This window comes from Eubalaena glacialis, chromosome 4, assembly GCF_028564815.1.
Source record: "Eubalaena glacialis isolate mEubGla1 chromosome 4, mEubGla1.1.hap2.+ XY, whole genome shotgun sequence".
NCBI lineage: Eukaryota > Metazoa > Chordata > Mammalia > Artiodactyla > Balaenidae > Eubalaena > Eubalaena glacialis.
This window is the reverse complement of record NC_083719.1, coordinates 7,784,902-7,810,394: the sequence shown is the minus strand read 5'-3', so window position 1 is coordinate 7,810,394 and position 25,493 is coordinate 7,784,902. Positions and strand designations below refer to the sequence as shown.

The 25,493-nt window shown below is 39.0% G+C and overlaps 1 protein-coding gene across 5 annotated transcripts in view; it reads left to right on the top strand.

The window, feature by feature from the left end:
• The window catches only part of SEMA5A (semaphorin 5A), a 492,520-nt gene that overhangs the window by 209,436 nt on the left and 257,591 nt on the right, over window positions 1–25,493 (top strand). For all 5 annotated transcript variants that reach the window (XM_061189118.1, XM_061189117.1, XM_061189119.1 and 2 more), the window contains one exon: window positions 18,403–18,502. In XM_061189118.1, coding sequence (XP_061045101.1) covers window positions 18,403–18,502 — 100 coding nt within the window. The remainder of the gene's footprint in view (window positions 1–18,402; window positions 18,503–25,493) is intronic.

Below are 25,493 nucleotides of genomic sequence, written 5' to 3'. Positions count from 1 at the left end.
GTGTGGAGTGCAGAGCTCTCTGGGGGATGCTGGGTCAGGCAGAAATCCACCTCTGCTGGGAATAAAAACCCATAGATGTCAGCTTTTGTTTCGAATCTAAAACACTTTTTTTTTTCAGTCTAACATCTTGAGTGTTTGACTTGGTGCTGCTGGTCCCAAAGTAAGCCTGGGAGGGAGATGCATAAGTTTTCTGGAACCATAGATAACATCAGCTGATAGGCCATGCTAGGAATTTCAAAAGGCTTATTTATTTTTTGGGGAGGAAATGGAAGTATAGTAATTAGCTGGTATTTCAAAATGATTCTGTGCAGGGAACACTCAGCTTTTGTCCATGAGGAGAATAATGATGTTCTGTGTGCCTTTTTTTGCTTCAGTTGAAAGATATTAAAGGACAAATGAAACTAATGGAATAAAATATTCTGGAAATGCTATTAATTATGGATGCTAAGTGTTACAGAGCGAATCATGTAGGATGATTGATTACTCCAGATTTCTCATCCTTAAAATGGGACATTTGAGTAGATGTGTCTAGAGGTTCCTTCTTACTTAAAGGTTGTGTATTATTTTTTGTGTCTGTTACTAAAGAATTATACGTACTATGTTTAATTATCTGTAGTACATATTTATTGAGCTCTTCTTAGTTTATGATCTTCTAGGGCAGAGGCTGGAATACATTTTTGTTGCTATAAAAGGGCAGATAGTAAATATCTTAGACCTTGGAAGTCAGACAATCTGTATTCAACTTTGCCAGTGTAGCCCAATTGCAGCCCTAGAATATACATAAAAGAATGCTCTGTTCCATAAAAACTTATTTACAAAACAGGCAATGGGTCCAGGGTGGCCCATTTACCATCATTTACTGGTCCCTGTTCTAGAGCCTAGATATCAACAACTTTACCAAATAGTAAAAATGGCTTTTAAAGATAAATATACAACATTATTTGTATATGAACTTGTTCACATATAAAACAATTAAAAGAATGGCATAGTTCATAAGTGCCACTGAAACATAATCAACAACCAAGAGGTATTATACAGGTGATATCTGGTGGGCCAGAAGGGATAGAGAATGGCTAGTGAGGGTTATTAAAGAAGGATACAGGTAGATTCTGGGACTGCACTGGGCCTTGAAATGTTCAGCATTATATTATTCAACGTTCATTTTCATTTTCAAATGCATATTCCTTTGAGGCCTATTGTAGTACATCCTAAACACAGATATTAATAAACTTGCACCCTACTCTTAAGTGGCTCCCAGCCTGTGATATTTGTTAGAGAGCAGGAAGGAAGGTCGTTCAGAAAAGGTGGAATCGGGTTAGCAAAGTGGGGAAGTGGGAATGAGTTCAGTGAAGAGCTGATTGTGGTGCAACTAGCGGGGGTTTGTTGGGGAAAAACAGAAGAGAAGTGAAAGGCAGGGGGGTTTGAGAGGGGCTGACGGCCAGCAGAGGCAGTTGGCCGTGGCCCATGGAACCTTGCCGGCAGAGGAAGCCAGGGCACGCAGAGTGCAGCCTTGCCACTTGAGATTGGATGGCCTTCCAAAGGCTGTCAGTGGAAGTTCACAGGGACATCATAAACTAAGAATGTGCCTTCAAATGTGTGTGTGAATTGCACGAGAGGACTGGGACACTCATGCCTTGGAAGCTGACTTTCTTTTTTCCAACCCTCCTAAAAGACCTCTCCAAAGCAGTTGCATTTTGGCTTTCTTTCTTCATTGAATATCAGTGTTAATTATTGAATAGAACAATGAATACTCTAATGGAATGTCTGCTCATTTTCGTTAATCTATTGTTATCTTGTTGGTTTCTGTGGAAGAATCCAAGGTAAAAATTCCTAAGCAGAGAATTTCTTGTAGTGGATTGGAAAACAAAAAGAAAAAGAAAAACAAAACAAAACAAAACACAGGACAGGGGCTGTAAAATATGTGAAGAAAATCACAGTGAAATGTACTAATAATATTATGAATAACATTTACCTGTTTTCCAGCCATAGATCGATTACAACTCACAAAAAGAATTTGGTGAGCTTGATCCTAGGAAAGAATTGCCCCTTTGGAAAAGCTGTAGACAGGCTACCTAAGAGAGTCTTAGCTGTTCAAGGGAACTAGTATCTCTTCTTAGAAAAGCAGGTTAAATAATCCTGTGATATAGGGAGAGAGTGATTTCTGTGTATTTCTGACTCACCTAAACCCACATGTCTGTATTTGAATACCTCCCAGGAATATTTATATGGGTCTTATTATTTTATTTACTGTGATTATCATCACAAGGGGGATAACCTCTGAGTTAGGGGTCCCCCAAACTACTCTCAGTTTCAATGATTTCACTAGAAATATTCACAGAAGTCAGCAAAGTTGCTATACTCATTGTTATGGTTTGTTACAAAAAAGGGATACAGATTAAAATTAGCAAAGGTACAAGGCACATAGAGCAAAATCCAGGAGAAAGCAGGTGCAATTTTCTATTTGTTCTCTCCCAGTGGAATCATCTGGACAGCACTCAATTCTCTTAGCAAGATGCGTGACACAATGTATGGAATAGAGCCAACCAGGGAATCTCACTTGAGCTTTAGGGTCCAGGGTATTTTTTATTTTTATTTTTTGACTCAGTCAGTAGGCATGGAACACCCATGTGGCTGACCTTAGTTATTTAGACTCCTATCCCTATGGAGGTCAGACTGATACACCGTGGTCAAAGGTCTCCAACATTAATCAAGGCTCCTGCGTATACAGAATCACTCTTATCAGGCAGGGTATGCCAAGGTCTTAGAGATTATCTCCCAGGAGCTGGTAAAGGATCAGACTTTATTCGGAAAGTGCAGGGTTTGAATGCCCCAGACCTGCTGAGTCAACCCGTTTCTGGACAACCTCTCTCTGGATTAATAGCTTTCTGACAGAGGGTGTTACTTTTTCATTTGGTTTTGAATGGTTCTTCATGCCTTTCTAAATTTGGCAGGGGTCTTACACCCTGAGTAGGTATTGACAGAATGTGATTTATTAGGTTGGCCAAAAAGTTTGTTCGGGTTTTTCTGTAACATCATACAGAAAACCCGAACAAACTTTTTGGCCAACCCCAATACATGAAAGTGAATATAGTTCTAAGAGGAGGCAAAACTGATGTCAGATATGTGGCCTTGTCCACAGGATGTTGTCAAAAGATTTAATAGAGCCATCCTCGTGGTAAAATTGTGAGATGGGTGAAAACCACCCTTTACTGCCCCCGGTGGTGAGGTTGGGAACTGGTATTTCTTGAGACCCTCCCATGCTTTAGGTACTCTTCGGGCTGCTTCCTGGGAATTAATTTACATATTCTTCCCAACACATACTATTGTTCTATTATTTTCCTGTTTTATTGTTTGTTTAAAAAAAAAATAAGGCAACTGGTGCTGGCAGTTGGTTTTGAGAAGACCCAGAGTTAATTTCCTTTTCAGTAATGGCTGTAACAGAATCATGCCTCTATATTACCAAGGAGGCGCTTTTCCTGATACCTTGGATATGTGCTGTCTCATGAGTAGCCACTAGCCATGTTTGGCTACTGAGCAGTTGAAATGTGTTAGTTCAAACTGAGGTGCACGGTAGGTAGTGCAGAATACACACTGGCTTTCAGAGACTTAGAACATACACATGCAATGAAAATGTCTCCAAAATTTTTATTTTGATAACATGTTGAAATAATATCGTGCCTATATGGGTTAAATAAACTGTATTGTTGAAAATCAACATTTTTCAATGCCGCTACTGGAAAAATTCACATGTGTAGGTAACAATATATTTTCATTGGCAGTGCAGCCTTGGAACATTTATCATCACACTTTCCTTGGGACCAGCAAGCATTTCTCTTCTTTGGCTTAACTCTCTCGTGTATATATCTCACTTTTTAAACTAAATTATAAATGTCTCGAGGGCAGAGGTCTGTCTTATGTAACTTTGTATCCTAGCCAGTACCTACGGTGGGTTCTTCCATGTAGCTGGTACTCAAGAAATATTAGTTGACTACGTAAACTATCTAAGAATATTCTTGGTATATATTGTCTTAATGCTTAACCCTAAAGCTCCTGGAAAAATCCGGGTCTCTTTTGGAAATCATTCTAGTTCCGATGTACAGATAGAATCAATACTTGTGCAGACACCACCTTGGGACTTTTTCAAATGTCTTCAAATGAGGATACCTCCTGGGACAACCCTGGCTTGTCTCTTGAGTGGTGGAGGCTTCCTTCTTCCCCTGACTCCTGAGGTCTGTGGCAGTAGAGTCTTAAATGAGAACATATGCTGTTTCCACTAGCAAGGAGACAGAGAAGAAACTGAGCATGAATTGTCAGAAAGAGATGTTAGCTTCAACAGATGATTTATTTTCTTAAAGCCAAAGTCTGGCGATTCCTGAGTATGTGGCAGAACAAAGTGTAAGAACATTTTAAAACCAAATACCCTAAGGTTCCAAGAAATTCCTGAAACTGTCTCCTGCAATCCCTGTCGTTACCCAGTGGCAAATGGCTTTACTTGTGCCTCTCAGACTTCTGGTCATGACTGCCTACACGCAAGCACACGGCTGACTCTTGGAATAATCTAAGTGCCTGTTGAATAGGAATCGCTCATTTTTATACTTCTCGTCATATTAACATCATTTGTAATTCTGAAGTTGTAAATCTGAAGGAAATTACTTTTTAGTGTCCTCTGGCACGACGTTAAGATTTTGCAATTAGAATTTATAGCCCACAGTCATATGCTTCAGGTCACAAGGCAAAATTAAGACCTTCTGCACCAGGAAAGTTTCCTATGGGTGACGCAGGGTGCTTATAAGCCAAGCAGAGTTCAGGGCAGGACAGCCCAGGCACCAACTTCACAACCTGGAGGACAAAGCCAGCCACAGGCCAGGAATTTGAGGGTCTCGCCTAGTTTACGTATGAATTTGCATAATCTTTTAACTAAAAAAAAAGAAAAAAATCTTCCTTGATGGATGGATGAATAGAAATTGCTTCTTGTGTGAGCTATCCAGCAGTAAAAACCTGCCACTGATTAGCTTGGTTCTTATCCTGCAGTCACCAGCAATAAGTGCTCTAGATGGCTTAATGAAACAGGTTTCCACTATCTTAAAAGTTATAAACAAAAGAGAAGGCAACGCCCCCTGCCAGGTGGATTTTGAACCCAGTGCACTAACAACTTTCCAGAAGCTTCTCTTTATACCTTGCCAGGTGTGTCTCTGGTAACCGCTGGACAACTCAGAATTTGGGGGACCAGAGAAGCCTGGTTCTCACCTAACACTTACATTTAGATCCTGAGAATGAACAAGTGTTTCTGATATGGCCAGAAAATCATGCAAACGAATGAAAAGTTGGGGAAACAGTGGAAATCACAAATCCTACACTTCATTCAGAAAGGGAGTACATTTCATTTCGTTATGAAATGGTAGTTGATCCCACTGACATTTTGTTTCCTAAGATTTTTCTTAAAATACATACCCAGGATAAGTATGAAATGCATTTATTTAGTTCTGTGTTATCCTGCAATTATCTAACTTTGAGAAATGCTATATCCAAAAGTCACACAAGAAGTCCTTCTCAGGGTGAAGCATGCCCTCAGCCTGCCCCTGGCCAGCCTTATCGAACAGCTACCCCCTGATACAGGCTCTCTGCTTTTGCCCTTCCTAAAATAATGTATGCATTCTTTCCTATAATTTAACTGATTTGTGGTTATTATGTAATGTCTATTTATGTTGTGAATACCTATTATACCATGGATTCCAGGCTGTAAAACATAGCCTAATTTGAGACTTGTGGTTTTTAAGTTGCGTTTGAGTTAAGAACACCCAAATCAGGAGCACTTCAAGAAAAATGAACTATCATAACTTTTTGATTTCTTAGAAATCCACCAGGCAGGCTGTCCAAGGTGAAGCAGTAAATTTTAGAAGAACCCAATTCCAGAGCACAAATATTTTGTACAACTTGCAGTTTGTGGATTTTTCCTATAGTGAACCTATGAGAAATGGATTATTATATGTCATTGCAAAGAAACATATGAAGAGACTTGATAAAACACTGAACTCATGGTGAGCAGATATGCAGCTAAAAACAAAACGGATCTGGCAAAGCACTGTTAGCATTTTAAAATGCTGTGTTTTATGTGTCATGTTTGCAAATAAAAGTGTAAATAAAAGATACTTTATGCTTTTTTGGTAGTTGTATTATTTCGCTTTTACTGATATAAAAATCTTTTAATTTATCTAACAGGTTATTATTGAATATTTTTGTTTTATTTTAAAGAAAAGTTCACATCAGTGGAACATTTTGATCGTTTCCTGTAGCAAGTTTTTGAGACCATTATTTTCCTCTTTACTGAAGTCTTCAGTGTGTAAGATATATGTGTGTGTATATATATTTATATCTCTCCACATATACTTATGTAAATACATATGTATACACACATATGTGTATATATGAATGAACATATTAATGCCTGTATCTAGATATAAATATGTACAACTATATATCTGTATCTAGATATATATGTAAGTATATACATATTTATATATCTGTGTATGTATATATGTGTTAATAAACATATGTAAATACACATGGATCTACCAATATATGTTTGAATGTAGAAATATATACTTAAATATAGATATAGATATTTTGGTCCCTTAAAATGCTACAATTTGGAAAGTTTTATGTGCTCAGGTAAGTCTGACAGAGACCAGTCCATGGTTTTCCACTTGGGTGTCCTCCTGCTGTGATGGAGAAGAATATATATTGGTAAAGAAGTCACAGGACTTGAGGTTTTCCACTTTGCCACTCATTGGCCTGTGACTCTGGGGTCATGTAACTTCTTTGCCCTGAGTTTTATCAACTATAAAATAAGGAGGGTGGATTGCAGGATAATTAATATCATGTCCTACTGTAATTACTTTCATTCTACTAAGTCCTGGGTAGGAGTTATCGTTAAAATAATTGAGGTTGATACATTTGGAGAAACAAAATTGGCCTGATATTTTCCAATCTTTCTACAAAACTAAAGTAAGGCATAGCATATTTGCATATTTCTAAGTTAGCCCATGTAACCAGGACTTGTCCTGGAAAAAAATGGTGAAGGAGGTACATTTTGCACTTTTGCCATCTTCTTCCTCTGGATGCCTTGTCACCTGTGGCGGGCCCTGGCTTCTTTCTGCTTTCCTCTGGTACCTTCTTTCTTCAAACTGTGCCCTGACCGGTAGACAGCCTGGGCTGGACCGTTCCTGTCCCTCATTGGAAAACTACCACCAATTCCCTCCTTTCCACTTCTTCTCTCTTTTGGTGGGTGGCGACCACCGTTTTCACTAAATTAATCCATGCTGATATATTACTAGGTGCTAAGGATTAATGTACTTTATACATGCCTTGGAAAGTTGATTTTTAATTTGGACCTTATGGAAATATTGCCTTAGTCCTATCCTGGGTTTAAATTCCAATTAAACTGCTTCCCACTTTGTTGCATTTGGCAAGATATTTAACTTGTCAAAATCTCAGGGCTTTTTATTAAAAAAATTTTATTTCTACAACAAAAATTACAGGTCTAGCCTCATAGGATTATGAACATTAAATGAAATAAGACGTTGTTAACGTGTAAAAATATCTAATATAGTTCCTGAAACCAAGTGAACACTGAAAATATAGATAATAAAAAATAGCGTGAATAAGAGACATCAGTTATTCTGATATACTTTTCCCCAAGCATAAATGTTTGTGAATTTACTTATTCCCTCCCTGATGATGTGTTTTGCAATTGATCTGCCACTCAACAACCAGGTGAGGCTTTGGGGCTGTAATCTACTATAATCCCTTGAAGAATTTCAGACAGGACTTCTGAACTTCTGACTTTTGGACTTCAACAGCAGAATCTTACTGTGATTCTTACTTATCAGGCTTTAAAAGGCTTTCTTAACATACCACCATCACTAACTTGGACAGCTTTAGAGCTTTTGCTTTTTTTTTTCTAAATAGTAACTTTTACTCCTTTTCCTTTTTCTCTTCTTTTTTGGTGGGTGGGGAGAGATGAACTTGAATCTGTTAAACTAGCCTCTAATTTATATATGCCAATTATTTAGACCAGATTTAGTAATAGATACATGTTCATTAAAGTCATTATTTCTTGAAGCTGTAACACTGAGCTCTTCTAAAAATTGAATTGGTACAGCTTTGCTAGACTGTTTATAAAGCAATCATGTGGGTGCCTATATGGTAGTAAGAGAAGGCAAATATGAATCATAACAACTAACCTTGCAATAGAAAGTCATTGGCACAGGCCATATTTCAACAACCATGTTTGTGTAATGAATGGATTAGCTAGGATGATTAATATCAAATATTAAAAATTGTCTATAAAATATTCAATTTGAATTTATAGGTTTTTATTTTATGTCACTACTTGACTTTCAAACAGTGGTCATATTGGCTGCCATATTTAAGTTCCATTTCATCATATGGTTCTTTCAGCAAGATCAGAAGAGAGGGATGGGGGGGAAAGGTAAACTCATTATTTGGGGGTAATTAGACATATTAAGAAAGTCAGGGTTACTGAAAATTGTGTCTTCCCAGCTCCCCATGTGCTGTGTGCCCACCCTGCTCTCCTGTCCATCCCTGACCTTTCTTCGGCATCTGGTGGGCTTGTTCACCACCATCTGCCCTGGTGCTCTCTCCTCTCCTGCCTTACTTGACTCTGTTCTCTCCTAGCTCTACTTATGCATCCATACCTGTTCATTTTCTGAGTCCTTAGAAAGCAGCATTGATGAATTCTTCATGCTACTATGGACATCTGTTATTGCGGTGGAGAATTCTACTGGTAGATTTTCTGATGTCACACTTGTTGAGCCATCCCTGTGTCTCTGGGATAAATCCTGTCCCATATGAAATAGTGCACGTGTGTGTACCTGTGTGTGTGCATATCACTGTGTGTCATATGCTAATCTAGGTATTTCCTTAGGAATGTGTTCAGCCCTGTTCTTAAATGAGGGTTGCCCAGGATTTCCCTTTCTTCATAATATCCTGTCCAGCTTTGGTGTCAAGATTATGAAGATTATAAGAGCTTCAAAACTGCAGAGAGAAGAGAAGCTTTACCCCTTTGTCTAATCTCTGAAATAATTTGTATAAAACTGGGATTATATGTTCCTTAAGGAGTTGGCAAAACTTACATGTAAAACCAACTGAGCTCTTTTTAACATACTGTGCTTGGGAGTTTATTACGTATATTGTTTGGCTGTTTGAATCTGTAATAACAAAAGAGTGTAATAAAAATGTGTTTTAAAAGGTTTTTTCTTTAATGCCGGGAGTATGCATATTCTTACAGGCAGAGGGGAGGGGACTTGGTAACAATGGAGATGATAGAGGAAAAAAGAGGTAATTTAGGGATGGGATTAAAGAGGAAGGAAGAGATGGGATTGAAGAAAAGTTGGAGGGACTGGTCTTCAAAAAGAGAATGGAACACTGTGATTCTGATCTTATATAGGAAGTCGAAAGGGTATGTAATGATGCAGGCATGTTTTCAGTTAGAGAGATGGATTGGTGCAGGAACTTTCCATCAAGGCCCTCATGGTAACCAGTAACATAGAAGATTGTGCATTATGCAAATATCGTGAGATATTCCGACCCTCTGGAGGGGGGACACACAAGGAAATAAGAAAAGAAGAGAATATGCAGATTGACCAACTTTGATCTAGTGTTAACCATAAAAATATACAGTTTTAATGGGGGAGCTCATTAGAAATTTAAATAAGGAAAATTGAGCAATATTGACAGAACTCTATGATGTGAACTCGTTTCCCCCTCTTTATGTGGCTCCTTTTATTACTTGAAGTTACTTTAGGAAGTAGCGTAGTCACTTTCCTGTCGCTCAGTATAGGAACCAAAACCTGAAATCTGTCTCTTCATCCTGGTTCCTTTTGATCACTCTCTTGCAATTCTTCTCAATGAAAAGAAAGATGGATGCATGGGAGAAGCGTTAACTGTTCTTGCCCTGCCTTTTCAGTCTTCTCTCCCCTTATGTGGCTCACATTTCCACTCTGGAATAGAAGGGTCAGCCCTTGGCCTTCTGTTCTTCCCTCACACAACCTAGACATCCTCAATGCCTTGAATATGACATGTGCCCAGCTCTGGCAGCTGTGAGTTTGGGGGGCTGGAGCCCTAGAAGTGCACTCAGGACTGTAGTTCTGGCAGGGCTCCCTGGTCATGGGTTTCCAATCTGTCGGATGAGCCTCTCGAACTAAAACAACTCGATTGACACTTCTAGGTCTTAGGGAAGCTTAGCGATGACTGACTTTGGTGGCAACATGTCTCTGGAAATTTTTCATAGGTAACATTCTGCCTGGTCTCCCCTGAAGCCATTAGCTTTCTCTAAAACCAGCCTTACCCCTGACATCTATGTCTCAGTCATCATTATTCTTGTCTTCATTGAATCTCAAAACTGTTTAGTTTTCTTTAACTTGTTCCCTTTGGCCTCTTCTCCAATTGGTTATCAGGCCAACCGGACTCTCCCATCACATCTTCTTTGCATTTTCATAGCCATTACCTAAATTGTATCGTTTTTAGTTTTTAAAGCTAATACTCTTACCTCCATTCCCTCCTCTTTCCTGCCTATCAATGGCTCATTTGTATTCCTAAGATATTTGCTTTAATGTGTCGAGTGCTTGCTTGCAAACTTTTCAGAGCCTTGCTATCACAGATGAGGTCAAGTCCAGACTATTTAACCTGTAAGTAAATTATTTTTTAAATTTTATTTTATTATTATTTTTTATACAGCAGGTTCTTATTAGTTATCTATTTTATACATATTAGTGTCTACATGTCAATCCCAATCTCCGAATCCCACTGCCGCCCACCCCCCTGCTTTCCCCCTTGGTGTCCATACGTTAGTTCTCTATATCTGTGTCTCTATTTCTGCCTTGCAAACTGGTTCATCTGTACCATTTTTCTAGATTCCATATATATGCATTAATATACGATATTTGTTTTTCTCTTTCTGACTTACTTCACTCTGTATGACAGTCTCTAAGTCCATCCACCACACTACAAATAACTCAGTTTCATTCCTTTTTATGGCTGAGTAATATTCCATTGTATATATGTGCCACATCTTCTTTATCCATTCATCTGTTGATGGACACTTAGGTTGCTTCCATATCCTGGCTAGTGTAACTAGAGCTGCAATGAACATTTTGGTACATGACTCTTTTTGAATTATGGTTTTCTCAGGGTATATGCCCAGTAGTGGGATTGCTGGGTCGCATGGTAGTTCTATTTTTAGTTTTTTAAGGAACCTCCATACTGTTCTCCATAGTGGCTGTATCAATTTACATTCCGACCAACAGTGCAAGAGTGTTCCCTTTTCTCCACACCCTCTCCAGCATTTATTGTTTGTAGATTTTTTTTTTTTTTTTTAGATAAAGGAAGGAGGAATTTATAAATTAATTAATTTATTTTTGGCTGTGTTGGGTCTTCGTTTCTGTGCGAGGGCTTTCTCTAGTTGCGGCGAGCGGGGGCCACTCTTCATCATAGTGCGCGGGCCTCTCACCATCGCGGCCTCTCCCGCCGCGGAGCACAGGCTCCAGACGCGCAGGCTCAGCAGTTGTGACTCACGGGCCTAGTTGCTCCGCGGCATGTGGGATCCTCCCAGACCAGGGCTCGAACCCGGGTCCCCTGCATTGGCAGGCGGATTCTCAACCACTGCACCACCAGGGAAGCCCTGTTTGTAGATTTTTTGATGATGGCCATTCTGACCGGTGTGAGATGATATCTCATTGTAGTTTTGATTTGCATTTGTCTAATGATTAATGATGTTGAGCATTCTTTCATATGTTTGTGGCAATCTGTATATCTTCTTTGGAGAAATGTCTATTTAGGTCTTCTGTCCATTTTTGGATTGGGTTGTTTGTTTTTTTTTGATATTGAGCTTCATGAGTTGCTTGTATGTTTTGGAGATTAATCCTTTGTCAGTTGCTTCATTTGCAAATATTTTCTCCCATTCTGAGGGTTGTCTTTTGGTCTTGTTTATGGTTTCCTTTGCTGTGCAAAAACTTTTAAGTTTCATTAGGTGCCATTTGTTTATTTTTGTTTTTATTTCCATTTCTCTAGGAGGTGGGTCAAAAAGGGTCTTGCTCTGATTTATGTCATACAGTGTTCTGCCTATGTTTTCCTCTAAGAGTTTGATGGTGTCTGGCCTTACATTTAGGTCTTTAATCCATTTTGAGTTTATTTTTGTGTATGGTGTTAGGGAGTGTTCTAATTTCATTCTTTTACATGTAGCTGTCCAATTTTCCCAGCACCACTTATTGAAGAGGCTGTCTTTTCTCCACTGTATATTCTTGCCTCCTTTATCAAGGATAAGGTGACCATATATGTGTGAGTTTATCTCTGGGCTTTCTATCCTGTTCCATTGATCTATATTTCTGTTTTTGTGCCAGTACCATACTGTCTTGATTACTGTAGCTTTGTAGTATAGCCTGAAGTCAGGGAGCCTGATTCCTCCAGCTCCGTTTTTCTTTCTCCAGATTGCTTTGGCTATTCGGGGTCTTTTGTGTTTCCATACAAATTGTGAAATTTTTTGTTCTAGTTCTGTGAAAAATGCCAGTGGTAGTTTGATAGGGATTGCATTGAATCTGTAGATTGCTTTGGGTAGTAGAGTCATTTTCACAATGTTGATTCTTCCAATCCAAGAACATGGTATATCTCTCCATCTATTTGTATCATCTTTAATTTCTTTCGTCAGTGTCTTATAATTTTCTGCATACAGGTCTTTTGTCTCCTTAGGTAGGTTTATTCCTAGATATTTTATTCTTTTTGTTGCAGTGGTAAATGGGAGTGTTTCCTTAATTTCACTTTCAGATTTTTCATGATTAGTGTATAGGAATGCAAGAGATTTCTGTGCATTAATTTTGTATCCTGCTACTTTCCCAAATTCATTGATTAGCTCTAGTAGTTTTCTGGTAGCATCTTTAGGATTCTCTATGTATAGTATCATGTCATCTGCAAACAGTGACAGCTTTACTTCTTCTTTTCCGATTTGGATTCCTTTTATTTCTTTTTCTTCTCTGATTTCTGTGGCTAAAACTTCCAAAACTGTGTTGCATAATAGTGGTGAGAGTGGGCAACCTTGTCTTGTTCCTGATCTTAGTGGAAATGGTTTCAGTTTTTCACCATTGAGGACGATGTTGGCTGTGGGTTTGTCATATATGGCCTTTATCATGTTGAGGAAAGATCCCTCTATGCCTACTTTCTGGAGAGTTTTTATCATAAATGGGTGTTGAATTTTGTCGAAAGCTTTCTCTGCATCTATTGAGATGTTCATATGGTTTTTCTCCTTCAATTTGTTAATATGGTGTATCACGTTGATTGATTTGCATATATTGAAGAATCCTTGCATTCCTGGGATAAACCTCACTTGATCATAGTGTATGATCCTTTTAATGTGCTGTTGGATTCTGTTTGCTAGTATTCTGTTGAGGATTTTTGCATCTATGTTTGTCAGTGATATTGGCCTGTAGTTTTCTTTCTTTGTGACATCTTTGTCTGGTTTTGGTATCAGAGTGATGGTGGTCTCTTAGAATGAGTTTGGGAGTGTTCCTCCCTCTGCTATATTTTGGAAGAGTTTGAGAAGGATAGGTGTTTGATAGAATTCGCCTGTGAAGCCATCTGGTCCTGGGCTTTTGTTTGTTGGAAGATTTTTAATCACAGTTTCAATTTCAGTGCTTGTGATTGGTCTGTTCATATTTTCTATTTCTTCCTGGTTCAGTCTCAGAAGGTTGTGCATTTCTAAGAATGTGTCCATTTCTTCCAGGTTGTCCATTTTATTGGCATATAGTTGCTTGTAGTGATCTCTCATGATCCTTTGTATTTTTGCAGTGTCAGTTGTTACTTCTCCTTTTTCATTTCTAATTCTATTGATTTGAGTCTTCTCCCTTTTTTCCTTGATAAGTCTGGCTAATGGTTGATCAATTTTGTTTATCTTCTCAAAGAACCAGCTTTTAGTTTTATTGATCTTTGCTATCGTTTCCTTCATTTCTTTTTCATTTATTTCTGATCTGATTTTTATGATTGCTTTCCTTCTGCTAACATTGGGGTTTTTTTGTTCTTCTTTCTCTAATTTCTTTAGGTGTAAGGTTAAGTTGTTTATTTGAGATGTTTCTTGTTTCTTAAGGTAGGATTGTATTGCTATAAACTTCCCTCTTTGAACTACTTTTGCTGCATCCCATAGGTTTTGGGTCATTGTGTTTTCATTGTCATTTGTTTCTAGGTATTTTTTGATTTCCTCTTTTATTTCTTCAGTGATATCTTGGTTATTAAGTAGTGTGTTGTTTAGCCTCCAAGTGTTTGTATTTCTTACAGATTTTTTCCTGTAATTGATATCTAGTCTCATAGCGTTGTGGTCAGAAAAGATACTTGATATGATTTCAATTTTCTTAAATTTACCAAAGCTTGATTTGTGACCCAAGATATGATCTATCCTGGAGAATGTTCCATGAGCACTTGAGAAGAATGTGTATTCTGTTGTTTTTGGATGGAATGTCCTATAAATATCAATTAAGTCCATCTTGTTTAATGTATCATTTAAAGCTTGTGTTTCCTTATTTATTTTCACTTCGGATGATCTGTCCATTGGTGAAAGTGCAGTGTTAAAGTCCCCTACTATGATTGTGTTACTGTTGATTTCCCCTTTTATGGCTGTTAGTATTTGCCTTATGTATTGAGGTGTTCCTATGTTGGGTGCATAAATATTTACAATTGTTATATCTTCTTCTTGGATTGATCCTTGATCATTATGTAGTGTCCTTCTTTGTCTCTTGTAATAGTCTTTGTTTTAAAGTCTATTTTGTCTGATATGAGAATTGCTACTCCAGCTTTCTTTTGATTTCCATTTGCATGGAATATTGTTTTCTATCCCCTCACTTTCAGTCTGTATGTGTCCCTAGGTCTGAAATGGGTCTCTTGTAGACAGCATATATATGGGTCTTGTTTTTGTATCCATTCAGCCAGTCTATATCTTTTGGTTGGAGCATTTAATCCATTTACATTTAAGGTAATTATCGATATGTATGTTCCTATTACCATTTTCTTAATTGTTTTGTGTTTATTATTGTAGGTCTTTTCCTTCTCTTGTGTTTCCTGCCTAGAGAAGTTCCTTTACCATTTGTTGTAAAGCTGGTTTGGTGGTGCTGAATTCTCTTAGCTTTTGCTTGTCTGTAAAGCTTTTAATTTTTCCATCAAATATGAATGAGATCCTTGCTGAGTAGAGTAATCTTGGTTGTAGGTTTTTCTTCTTCATCACTTTAAATATGTCCTGCCACTCCCTTCTGGCTTGCACAGTTTCTGCTGAAAGATCAGCTGTTAACCTTATGGGGATTCCCTTATGTGTTATTTGTTGTTTTTCCCTTGCTGCTTTTAATATTTGTTCTTTGTATTTAATTTTTGATAGTTTAATTAATATGTGTCTTGGTGTGTTTTCCTTGGATTTATCCTATATGGGATTCTCTGTGCTTCCTGGACTTGATCAACTATTTCCTTTCCCATATTAGGGAAGTTTTCAACTGTAATCTCTTCACATATTTTCTCAGTCCCTTTCTTTTTCTCTTCTTCTTCTGGGACCCCTATAATTCTAATGTTGGTGTGTTTAATGTTGTCCCAGAGGTCTCTGAGACTGTCCTCAATTCTTTTCATTCTTTTTTCTTTATTCTGCTCTGCAGTAGTTATTTCTACTGTTTTATCTTCCAGGTCACTTATCCGTTCTTTTGCCTCAGTTATTCTGCTATTGATCCCTTCTAGAGAATTTTTAATTTCATTTATTATGTAGTTCATCACTGTTTGTTTGCTCTTTAGTTCTTTTAGGTCCTTGTTAAACTTTTCTTGTATTTTGTCTGTTCTATTTCCAAGATTTTGGATCATCTTTACTATCATTATTCTGAATTCTTTTTCAGGTAGACTGCCTATTTCCTCTTCATTTTTTAGGTCTGGTGGGTTTATGCCTTGTTCCTTCATGTGCTGTGTGTTTCTCTGTTTTCTCATTTTGCTTTACTTACTGTGTTTGGGGTCTCCTTTTTGCAGGCTGCAGGTTCGTAGTTCCCGTTGTTTTTGGTGTCTGTCCCCAGTGGCTAAGGTTTGTTCAGTTGGTTGTGTAGGCTTCCTGGTAGAGGGGACTAGTGCCTATGTTCTGGTGGATGAGGCTGGATCTTGTCTTTCTGGTGGGCAGGTCCATGTCTGGTGGTGTGTTTTGGGGTGTCTGTGGCCTTATGATTTTAGGCAGCCTCTCTCTAATGGGTGGGGTTGTGTTCCTGTCTTGCTAGTTGTTTGGCATAAGGTGTCCAGCATTGTAGCTTGCTGGTTGTTGAGTGGAGCTGAGTCTTGGTGTTGAGATGGAGATCTCTGGGCGATTCTCGCTGTTTGATATTACATGGAGCTGGGAGGTCTCTTGTGGACCAGTGTCCTGAACTTGGCTCTCCCACCTCAGTGGCACAACTCTGACGCCTGGCTGGAGTACCAAGAGCCTGTCCTCCACACGGCTCAGAATAAAAGGGAGGAAAAAAAGAAGGAAAGAAAGAATAAAATAAAATAAAATAAAATAAAGTTATTAAAATAAGAAATAAAAAATAATTATTAAGAAAAAAATTTTAAGTAATTTAAAAAAAAAAAAACGGACAGAACCCTAGCTTATTCTTACTTTTTCATTCCATACATTTAGTATTGCCTATACATTCAAGGTACTGTACCTTGAGCTGCAGGCACTGCAGTGAGCAATCCAGACATAAGAGCCTTAGTGTTCTCTCCCTAGAGCAGAGAAACTGATCAGGGGCCCCATAGGAGTGAATATGAGCAATATCAGTTACAGCCACAGGGGGCACCATGTCTCCCACATGGCACTCTTGCTTCCTTAGGACACATCTGTTCTGTGAATCTCTGGTCAGATCTCTGTTTTCCTGGTCCCTAAGCCCCCCAGTCATCTCTCCTTTCTATGTATGAATACTTCCTGTAACCTTACAAATACCTGTAAAGATCTTGTATCTATAGATACTGTGTTTAAAGAAGATATTTGTGCTCCTTCCCTAACTGAATTAAAAACTCCTGGAACAGATCATTTATTAACATCTTTTTATAGCTCCAGGACCTTTGTACTTATTTTGCAATAAATAAGGATTTTTTAAAAAATTGACTTGCCTATAAAGTGAAGAATTTTATATAAAATACTAAAAACAATCAAGATACCATGAAAATATCAAAAACCAAATACAGATCTCTATATAACTCAACACTGGTTTCCTTTAAGCAGAATAGAACTTTCAGTTCATGTCAGTTTTTTCCCCCAATAACTGATAGTAGAGAAAAGCCATATTTGTTACACAAAACTATTGCTTGGAAATAATCTACCTCATTTACGTCAACAAAGGCCTTTCTACAAGACATGTGTTAAGACATGGGCATATTTCCATATTAGATCTTTTTTTAGCATCTGTTTTTGTGGAAGAGATTATTTCTGTGCTACACACTTTTTCCGCAAACCAATAACTGTGTCGATTTGCCAGTTGTCATGCACCTGTTTAGTCAGTGTGATATCACTCAAAATATTAAACTCAAGGAAAAAGACAATCAGATCACATGGTTAGTTGTCAAGGATAATGATAAGGTTCAGCACAAATGGCAGACAATTCACTGAAGATTTTTTCTGTGTCAGAAATGAGCTAATGGAAGTTGCAAAAATGGCTAATAAGGCTGAGTTCTATCCCTCTTCAAATACTATCATATTGTAATAATCGGACTCTAGGCTGGAGGTCATTTAATAAGAGTTAACAGTGCTTTTAAAAAACCTGTCTCTAAAGAGTGGCTATTTTCTGATTTCCCTTAGAAAAAAAATGCAAATGAGGCCTGGAATTTACTGTGAATTTCTCATCTAGAAAGGACTGAGTGTGTTTAACTAGTCTAATCTTGGGGCCCAAATAGAAATCTAAAGGACAGGGAAATGGAATGTCCACTTTGAAAGAAGGCAAATGGTGCTCCTGTGGCTTTTGTGATTTTTCCACATCTTTGGCTCCTTCCCATCAAGCTGCACAGGAAATGGTCTTGTTTGCATTCAGTATTCCTCTAATGAATCGTGTGAATGCTGTGTTATTTTCTGCCCAGTCCAGAGGCGAAAGGAAAATGCACATCTGGCTTGTAAATCACAACCAAGAATTGATGCTTTGCTCCCTTTTTATTGGGTGGCTGCCCTCTATGTTTTACACATTCTCAGTGTGGATTATGTGACACCCTGACAGAAACCTCCAGTGGCCCCTAAATGATCACCTGGGGGAACCTTCAAATCCTCTGAAATGTAATGTTTGCTACCTGATGTGCATTGTCTGTGGTCCCCAGAGGGGGGAAAAAAAATTCATTTTTATCTTTTTATTTATTTTTCCTTTTTAGAAATTGGCCCCTGGTTGCAGGAGTTCAGAGCGAAGAATGCTGTGGATTTCTCGCAGTTAACATTTGACCCGGGACAGAAAGAACTTCTTGTAGGAGCAAGGTGAGAGAGCTTACATTTTGCCTCCGCAGATATTTTCGGACTTCATTTTACATCTCTGCAGTTACACATGAGCTTCTCTGCCATAGTTGACGAGTGCTAAGTAATGTTTCATCTAAGAATGAAATTCCGTACGAATGTCATGAAGTGTGCTACATCTAATAAGACGACTGCTGCTCTGTATAGCAAGAGTTTATTGGGTGTTTCCCAAGTGCCAGGAGCAGTTCTAACATGAATTCATTCATTTTTTCCACCTATGAAACCTGAGAGGTAGGTATTGTCACCATCCCTATTTTAGAGGGGAGGAAATTGAGACAGAAGGTGGATAAATATGTTACACCGGGGACACACTTATTATGTTTAATCAAAGATGGACCCAGGTTTCAGACCCAGACAGTTTGACTCCAAAAACCATGTTGTTATTTGTCAGTATACTCTTCAGCACAATTCTAGACATCAGGAGACCTTGATGCCCATTCCAACACCCATCACTACCTTTCTTTGTGACCCCCATTATGATAGTTACCAGTCAATTGAGAATTCAAGGGAGTTGTTATTATTTATCTCTCTTAAGGAGCACGTGCTCCTGTCTCCAGGTCAATGCCTGACCTTCCAGTTTGAAGGTGAGGCCACTGGAACCCAATCAGAACAGATCTTGTGTTGCATCCCTCGTATTTACCATGACTTCCTTAGAAAACATGTGTAATCCCTGCCTTCAAATCGCCTATCCTGCCAGTGTGTTTTGAAGATGATGTTTAAAAAACATTTTATATTCATCTCTTAGGAAAAATGATGTAATAACCCAAAGAGATGATTTGTAGATTTGGACTCTTCTGGCCTTCAAGGAAAGCACTTTAGGCAGAGGAGTGCACATTATCTGTTTTGGCCAAATGTACTAGATTATGAAACATACCTTTCATAGCAAGAGAGGTTGTGCAATTTCTATATGAGTGAAGCTAAATCTGGCTTAAGCTCTGGACAAACACTGAACAGTTTCTAGAATCACTGCTTTTGCTCTCAGATCTTAAGAAGACCTTGTTCATCCACCCAACACTTGAAGACTCAAGACGTACGGTCATAACTTAAATGAATAGACAGAAGTCGGCTTAGTTCCTGGCACTTAACGTGTCACTTGTATCTCTTTTAGTGTTTATTGAGTGAACAGTGAGTGTGGATTGCGTGGGCTTACTTGATATTCTTTTACTTACTTCAGCCCGTTGGGACTACCTGGGGGATTTCTAATGCTGACTTCCATCAAATTCCATCACTGGGAGCCTGGACCGTGCACTGCAGGGCTTTTTAACTGGTCTCCTGGCCTCCAGATTTTCTCCTCCTTCTGCATACCATGGCCAAAGTCATCTTTTAAAAATACACGCCTCAGTAGCTCCTACTGGAGCTCTTATGACTTGTATGCCTTCACTTATGTTATAGAAATACTATTTTCTCCAGGGATCATCTGGGTTAATTTGGATTTATTCAGCTCTCTTGGTGTGGCCCATCAGACCCTCTGGCTTGTCATCCTACATCCTACAGAGACACACTTTTCATTCTCACATAGTCCAGGCACGTGGAATTATTTATGTTGCCCACAACTATAGAATGTTCTCTTTCTTGCCTCTGGGATTTGGTCATCTCTTTTGCTTTCCTAGAATATTAGCTACCCGCCCACCCACATCTCAAGTTATCCACTGGGTGAACTCATACTCATTGTAAAGATCTGGCTCAAGGGTCCTCCTTTGGGACTGAGCTGCTGTGTTCCCTGCTCTGTACGGTTCTGTTGGCACACCTGCCATCTCTCTTCATTACTGTACTTATTGGATTATTTCTGTTCATGTTTCACTCTCCCCTTTCCCATTCTCAGATAGTGACGTACCAGATGGTAGAGGATGGGGCTGTCTTTTCTTGTTTTCTCTAAAATGTAGCACACTTTCTCCTCCGGGTAGAAGCTCAAAGCTATCTGTTGATTCACCATATTTATTTCCAGGATTTGATTTGTATGTGTGACCCTCTGCATTTGGTAGGATACTTAGGGAAAGGGGCGCTGGAGTTGTAGCAGATTTATTCCACATGCCTACAGTTGGGCAAGACACAGGGAGTAGCAGTCCCTAAACCCCAAAGCTAATCCCTAGGGAAAATGGACTCTCACCCTTAGCCAAGGGGAAGGGCCCCCTGCTGAGATAGCAGTTGCAAATATGACCTCAACTGGTGTAGCTGAGTCCTGCATGTCTCATTCAACTCTAAAGAGCTTTGGAAACAGTTTTCCTGTGAGCTTGACTCAAAAGACTCTCCATTGTTTCTGGAGGTCCTCAGCACTACACAAACAGGGCAGTGTCACATATATGCCTACACTCTGCAGGTGGTAGGCTTTTTGGTCAATGACACAGATTCTCCTAATGGGGATGTGAGAAGCCACTGAGAAAACTAAGATTTGGAAGAGACATCACCGTAGTTCTGTCCTAACTGCAGACAGCACCTGAGAATTGTCCCCAGGGGACACCTATTCCTGAGAGTCTCCATCCCAGTATCCCTGGAGGGCTCCATTCCATTGTTCCTTGAGGCCTCCACCCCAGCCTGCCTGAAGGTTTCCTGCTCAGTGTCCCTGAAAGTCTCCATTCTAGCATCCCTGGAGGTCTCCATCCCAGTTTCCCCAGAAGTCTCTATCCCAGCATCCCTGGAGGTCTCCATCCCAGCATCCCTGGAGGTCTCCATCCCAGCATCCCTGGAGGTCTCCATCCCAGCATTCCTGGAAGTCTCCATCCCAGCCTCCCTGGAGGTTTCCATCCCAGAGTTTCTTAAGGTCTCCATCCATCTCATTTCACCACAGTCCCAGACCAGCCATGGGAGGGATTGGCCTACCCACTGAGTCAACCCAGCTTGCACTTTGGCATGGTGACCAGGAGCAATAGGGTCACCAGACTTAGCACATAAAGGTTCAGGATGTGCAGTTAAACTTGAATTTCAGATAAGCAACCCTAGGCGCATGGGCTGTATTTCTGTTCTAGAACAGGACGTGGTACATTGTGGATACTGAGTAACGAAACGAAAGAAAGGGGTAGATGGACTTGCTTAACTGCATGACCTTGAGCCCATTTCGCAGTCTAATTTTCTTATCTTTAAAGTTGATATAATTATTTCTACCCCTTTCAGCTGTTGTGAGGATTAAGTGAAATAATCCAGGAAGAGAGATTGTCACAATGACAGGCATCCTGTAAGCGTGCAGTGGTGGGGCAGCTGTGTGGGTATCTGTGGGTTTCGGCATGCGTGCGCATATGCATTTCGGGCAGATACCACTGAGTGCGGAGAATAGCAACTTTACCTAAGATACTTGGTGGGATTAGGCTCAGAAGGTTTGAGAGGGAGTGTGAGCCAGTTATAAAACTTTAAAAATAATCCAGCCCTCAGATTCCTGTTTAGGAGGGTTTGACCTAGCAAAAGAAGTTTAGATAGCAGGTGTATATTGCAGAAATCCGTAATGGTTTAAATATATGAGCAGTGGAAAAATACAGTGATAGTATTTTTGTTTCTTCATAGTTAGCACTAGGCCTTGTAAAGCCATTTATTGGATGGTTTCACTTTATACCAGTGATACTTTATGTTCCTGAAATTGAAATCAGTTAAAAATTCTTTGCAAAAAGAAGTTCTCCTGCTGCAAAACAAAAACAAAGACAAAACAAAAACAAAAACAAACAAAACCAACCCACAAAGCCACTTCTCTTTAGGTGATTTGTGGTTTTCTAGTACCAGAAGGTAGTTGCATCTGAATTCATGCAATTTCTGGAAGGATCCTTAAATTTACCATTTCCAAGGTGCACATAATCTTTCATATTATTTTAAAAGCATTGATATTCATATTCTGTTTTACCCATGCCTCTTTAAAAACTAATAATGTTCGTATTTTCAGTGATGAGACTCAGGCGCTTTCATTTTAGAGAATGTAGAAAATACTGTAAAGCATAAAGAAAAAATACAATTTCAGAAATAATCACAGTTAACCTTTTCAGTAATATCCCCTCAGTATTTGATTTCTGTTTGTTTATACTACTGGGATAATATTTTATGGATGATTTGTATACTTCTTTGTTAAAAGAACCTACTAAAAGCAGTTTCTACTTTATATATTCATGAAAATTCCAAATGAAAGACTATGTTGATGTTTAGAGGTTTTTGTATAATTATTAAAAGTAATGATAGTAATAATAGTTCACAAATTTAATAAAAGTTTCAGTTTCACGGTGTATAGGATTGTAACAGCAGATCTAAGAGAGTGATGACATTTTATTCTCCAAATGAATCTGTCTTTAATGTTTTGGGTTCAGTGTATACATGACAAGTGATTCTGTGCCGAATTCAAATGTTATTCCAAATGGCAACTAACTTGATCCATACACAAAGCAGTGTTTGACAATAATCAGGGCATTTACAAATTAGCCATATTTTTGTAAAGTGTAAAGCTATACAATAGTAATGAAAAAAAGAGCTTCTCATCAAAGAGAAAGTGAGTTTCTTTCAGCTTTTCTGTTTGTTTCTTGGTCTTTCTTCATTTTCTTCCTGTAAGTTGACTTCTGGTTATCTTACTCTTCTCTAACAAGCTTCAGTGTAATAGAAACATATCATTGAAGGGCATAGTCTTGCAACCTATGGTATTTTAGGAAGGACACTCACCTGTGAGCTCTCGCACAAGTGCCTGTGAGTCCAGGAGGCCCACCCATCTGCCGATGATTAAGGTGATGGGATTGAAGCTCTTAGACCCAACACTGGGTCAGGTGAAAATCATAACTGATGACAAATATAAGATTTATGTATGTCTTGGGAAATTTTTAATTTCAACTCTATTAAAATGGGAACATTATGAAGATATCAATTGAAAGGGTAGCGGGGATGCATGGGTCTCCTCCAACAGCTGACCCATGTGAGTACCAGCCCAGAGCCGTGTGTGTGCCTTGTACGGAACTCTTTGACTTGCCATTACAGTCTATAGACTATTTCCGTATATTGGAAGATATTTCTGTACACGTATCTGTGTGACAAATAGTACGGATTTCTAATCAGCATGTTTACTACTAAAAATAAAAAACTAAAACCCAAGTGCTTTCAAGACAAAGCTCGGTCTTTCCTACAGTCACAGCAAATTGGTCTTGACAAATTTTAGTGTATTACTTTAAACCATTGTTTTGTCCATGGTTTGAATCTTCAGAAATAAAGATAAAAAGGAAAGATTAACTTACTTTTTGTTATGCTGGGACTGAATTTGCTTTAAGTATTCCAAGCATAAGTTCTCATGAGATCACATTAAATGAATGAGCAGGCTTCTATGTAATTAGTGTAAATTCCTCCTTTCAAAATGATTTTGCCATTGGTTCTAAACAAGTGGAGCTACATTTTAGAGTCACGTAAGTGTCACCTTTGAAAACTGACCAATAGAATTCTCTCTTTTTCTGGTGGTTATAATTACTGTTTTTCTTTTAAAGTTTTACCTTGGCATTAATCTGCTGGAAGCAGTCTATAATTCAAAGAAAAACTGGAGATTTTTACGAGATCAGCAATTCTGCTTCCAGTAGCCACAGCTTCTTTCCGTTTTCCAAAGGACACATTTTAGTCGAGTTTATACAATTAAAGGGAACTCTCGCTGAGTGGAGTGAAATCAGCAATTAGGAGTGAATCCAAAAAGCAGTAAACCCCCATCATGCAAAGAAATCCGAGGTAATGACGATGTTGACATTGTATTTACATTAAATATGACTTAGGAAAACAGCTGGTGAGGAGAGGAAGGATGGAGCTGTCATTTCTGCTTTTCATTTTTAGCCCACCCCAACAGGAATTTTTTTTTAAACTGTACTTTCAGGTTTAAATATTTCCTTCTCCCTGTTGGCTCTTGATTCATAGCTGTGTTTTGCTCTTAAGATTCTCTGTGCTTATCTTCCTCCTTCTCCCTCTTCTCCCCTGTCTGCCAATAGGCCCGTTTGATTAATTAACCTAATCTGTGTTAAAAAAGATAATCCATTCTTTGTCTACCTGCTTTGGTACCTTTCTGCCCAGAATTTACCAACAGCAGTGTACCTAAGTATCACCCGGGGCATTCATTCAGAATGAAGCTTCCTCTGCCCCTCTTTCCAGCTCTGTTGATACAGGGGGCTGGAAGGTGGTCCCAGAGTGTGAGCTTTTAACGAACAGGTGTGGTCTGCAGATACTCCTGTGGGAAAGACGTCCAACCATTGTCTGCCTTTCGCTGTTATAAAAAACAAAATAATCTCTGCATTTTCTTCTCTGCTGGAGGTGGGGAGAAGATAGACCCAGCAGAATCGTGACTTATTAGGTTGTAAATATACATACAGTCTTCCCTTTTCCCATATTCCCTGAATGAGTCAACAAAGGAGCGTGATAAAAATTAACCAGCCTCTCTGAGTGCATGTGTGTGCTACAAGTTTTGAGTGTTGAGAGCTTATTTCCTAGCCAGTCCCACATGGGGTCCATCAGAATTTATTAGTTCACATAGTTACTCTTCTTTCATCAAATATTTATTGAACCTACTGTGTGCCAGGGAGTATCCTAGACACTGGGGAAACGAAGATGCAGCGGTCTCTACCTGATAAAGACTTTAGAGCCTAGTGCAAGAGTTGGCAGGCTAAGGCCCCTAGGTTGGCCTCCTGATTTTGTAAATAAAGTTTTATTGGCACACAGCCACATCTGTTCATTTGCATATTGCCTGTGGCTGCCTTCCTGCTTTCACTGTGGAGATGAGTAGTTCCAACAGGACCACAAAGGTGCAGTATTTGCTACTTAGCCCATGAAAAGGTTTCCTCACTCCTGGCCTGGTGGGTATGGGGAATACAAGCAGTTAAGTTCTCCAGGGAGGCCTGAATAAAGGGCCCTGGAAACACCAAGAGGAAAGAAGGGTGATGGTCCTTGGGGGTGAATAGGGTGCACTGAGAAGGTGCTTTTTCAGTTGGGCCTTGGAGAGGAATTAGGGGTCTGGCAGGTGGGAGAGAGTCTTCCT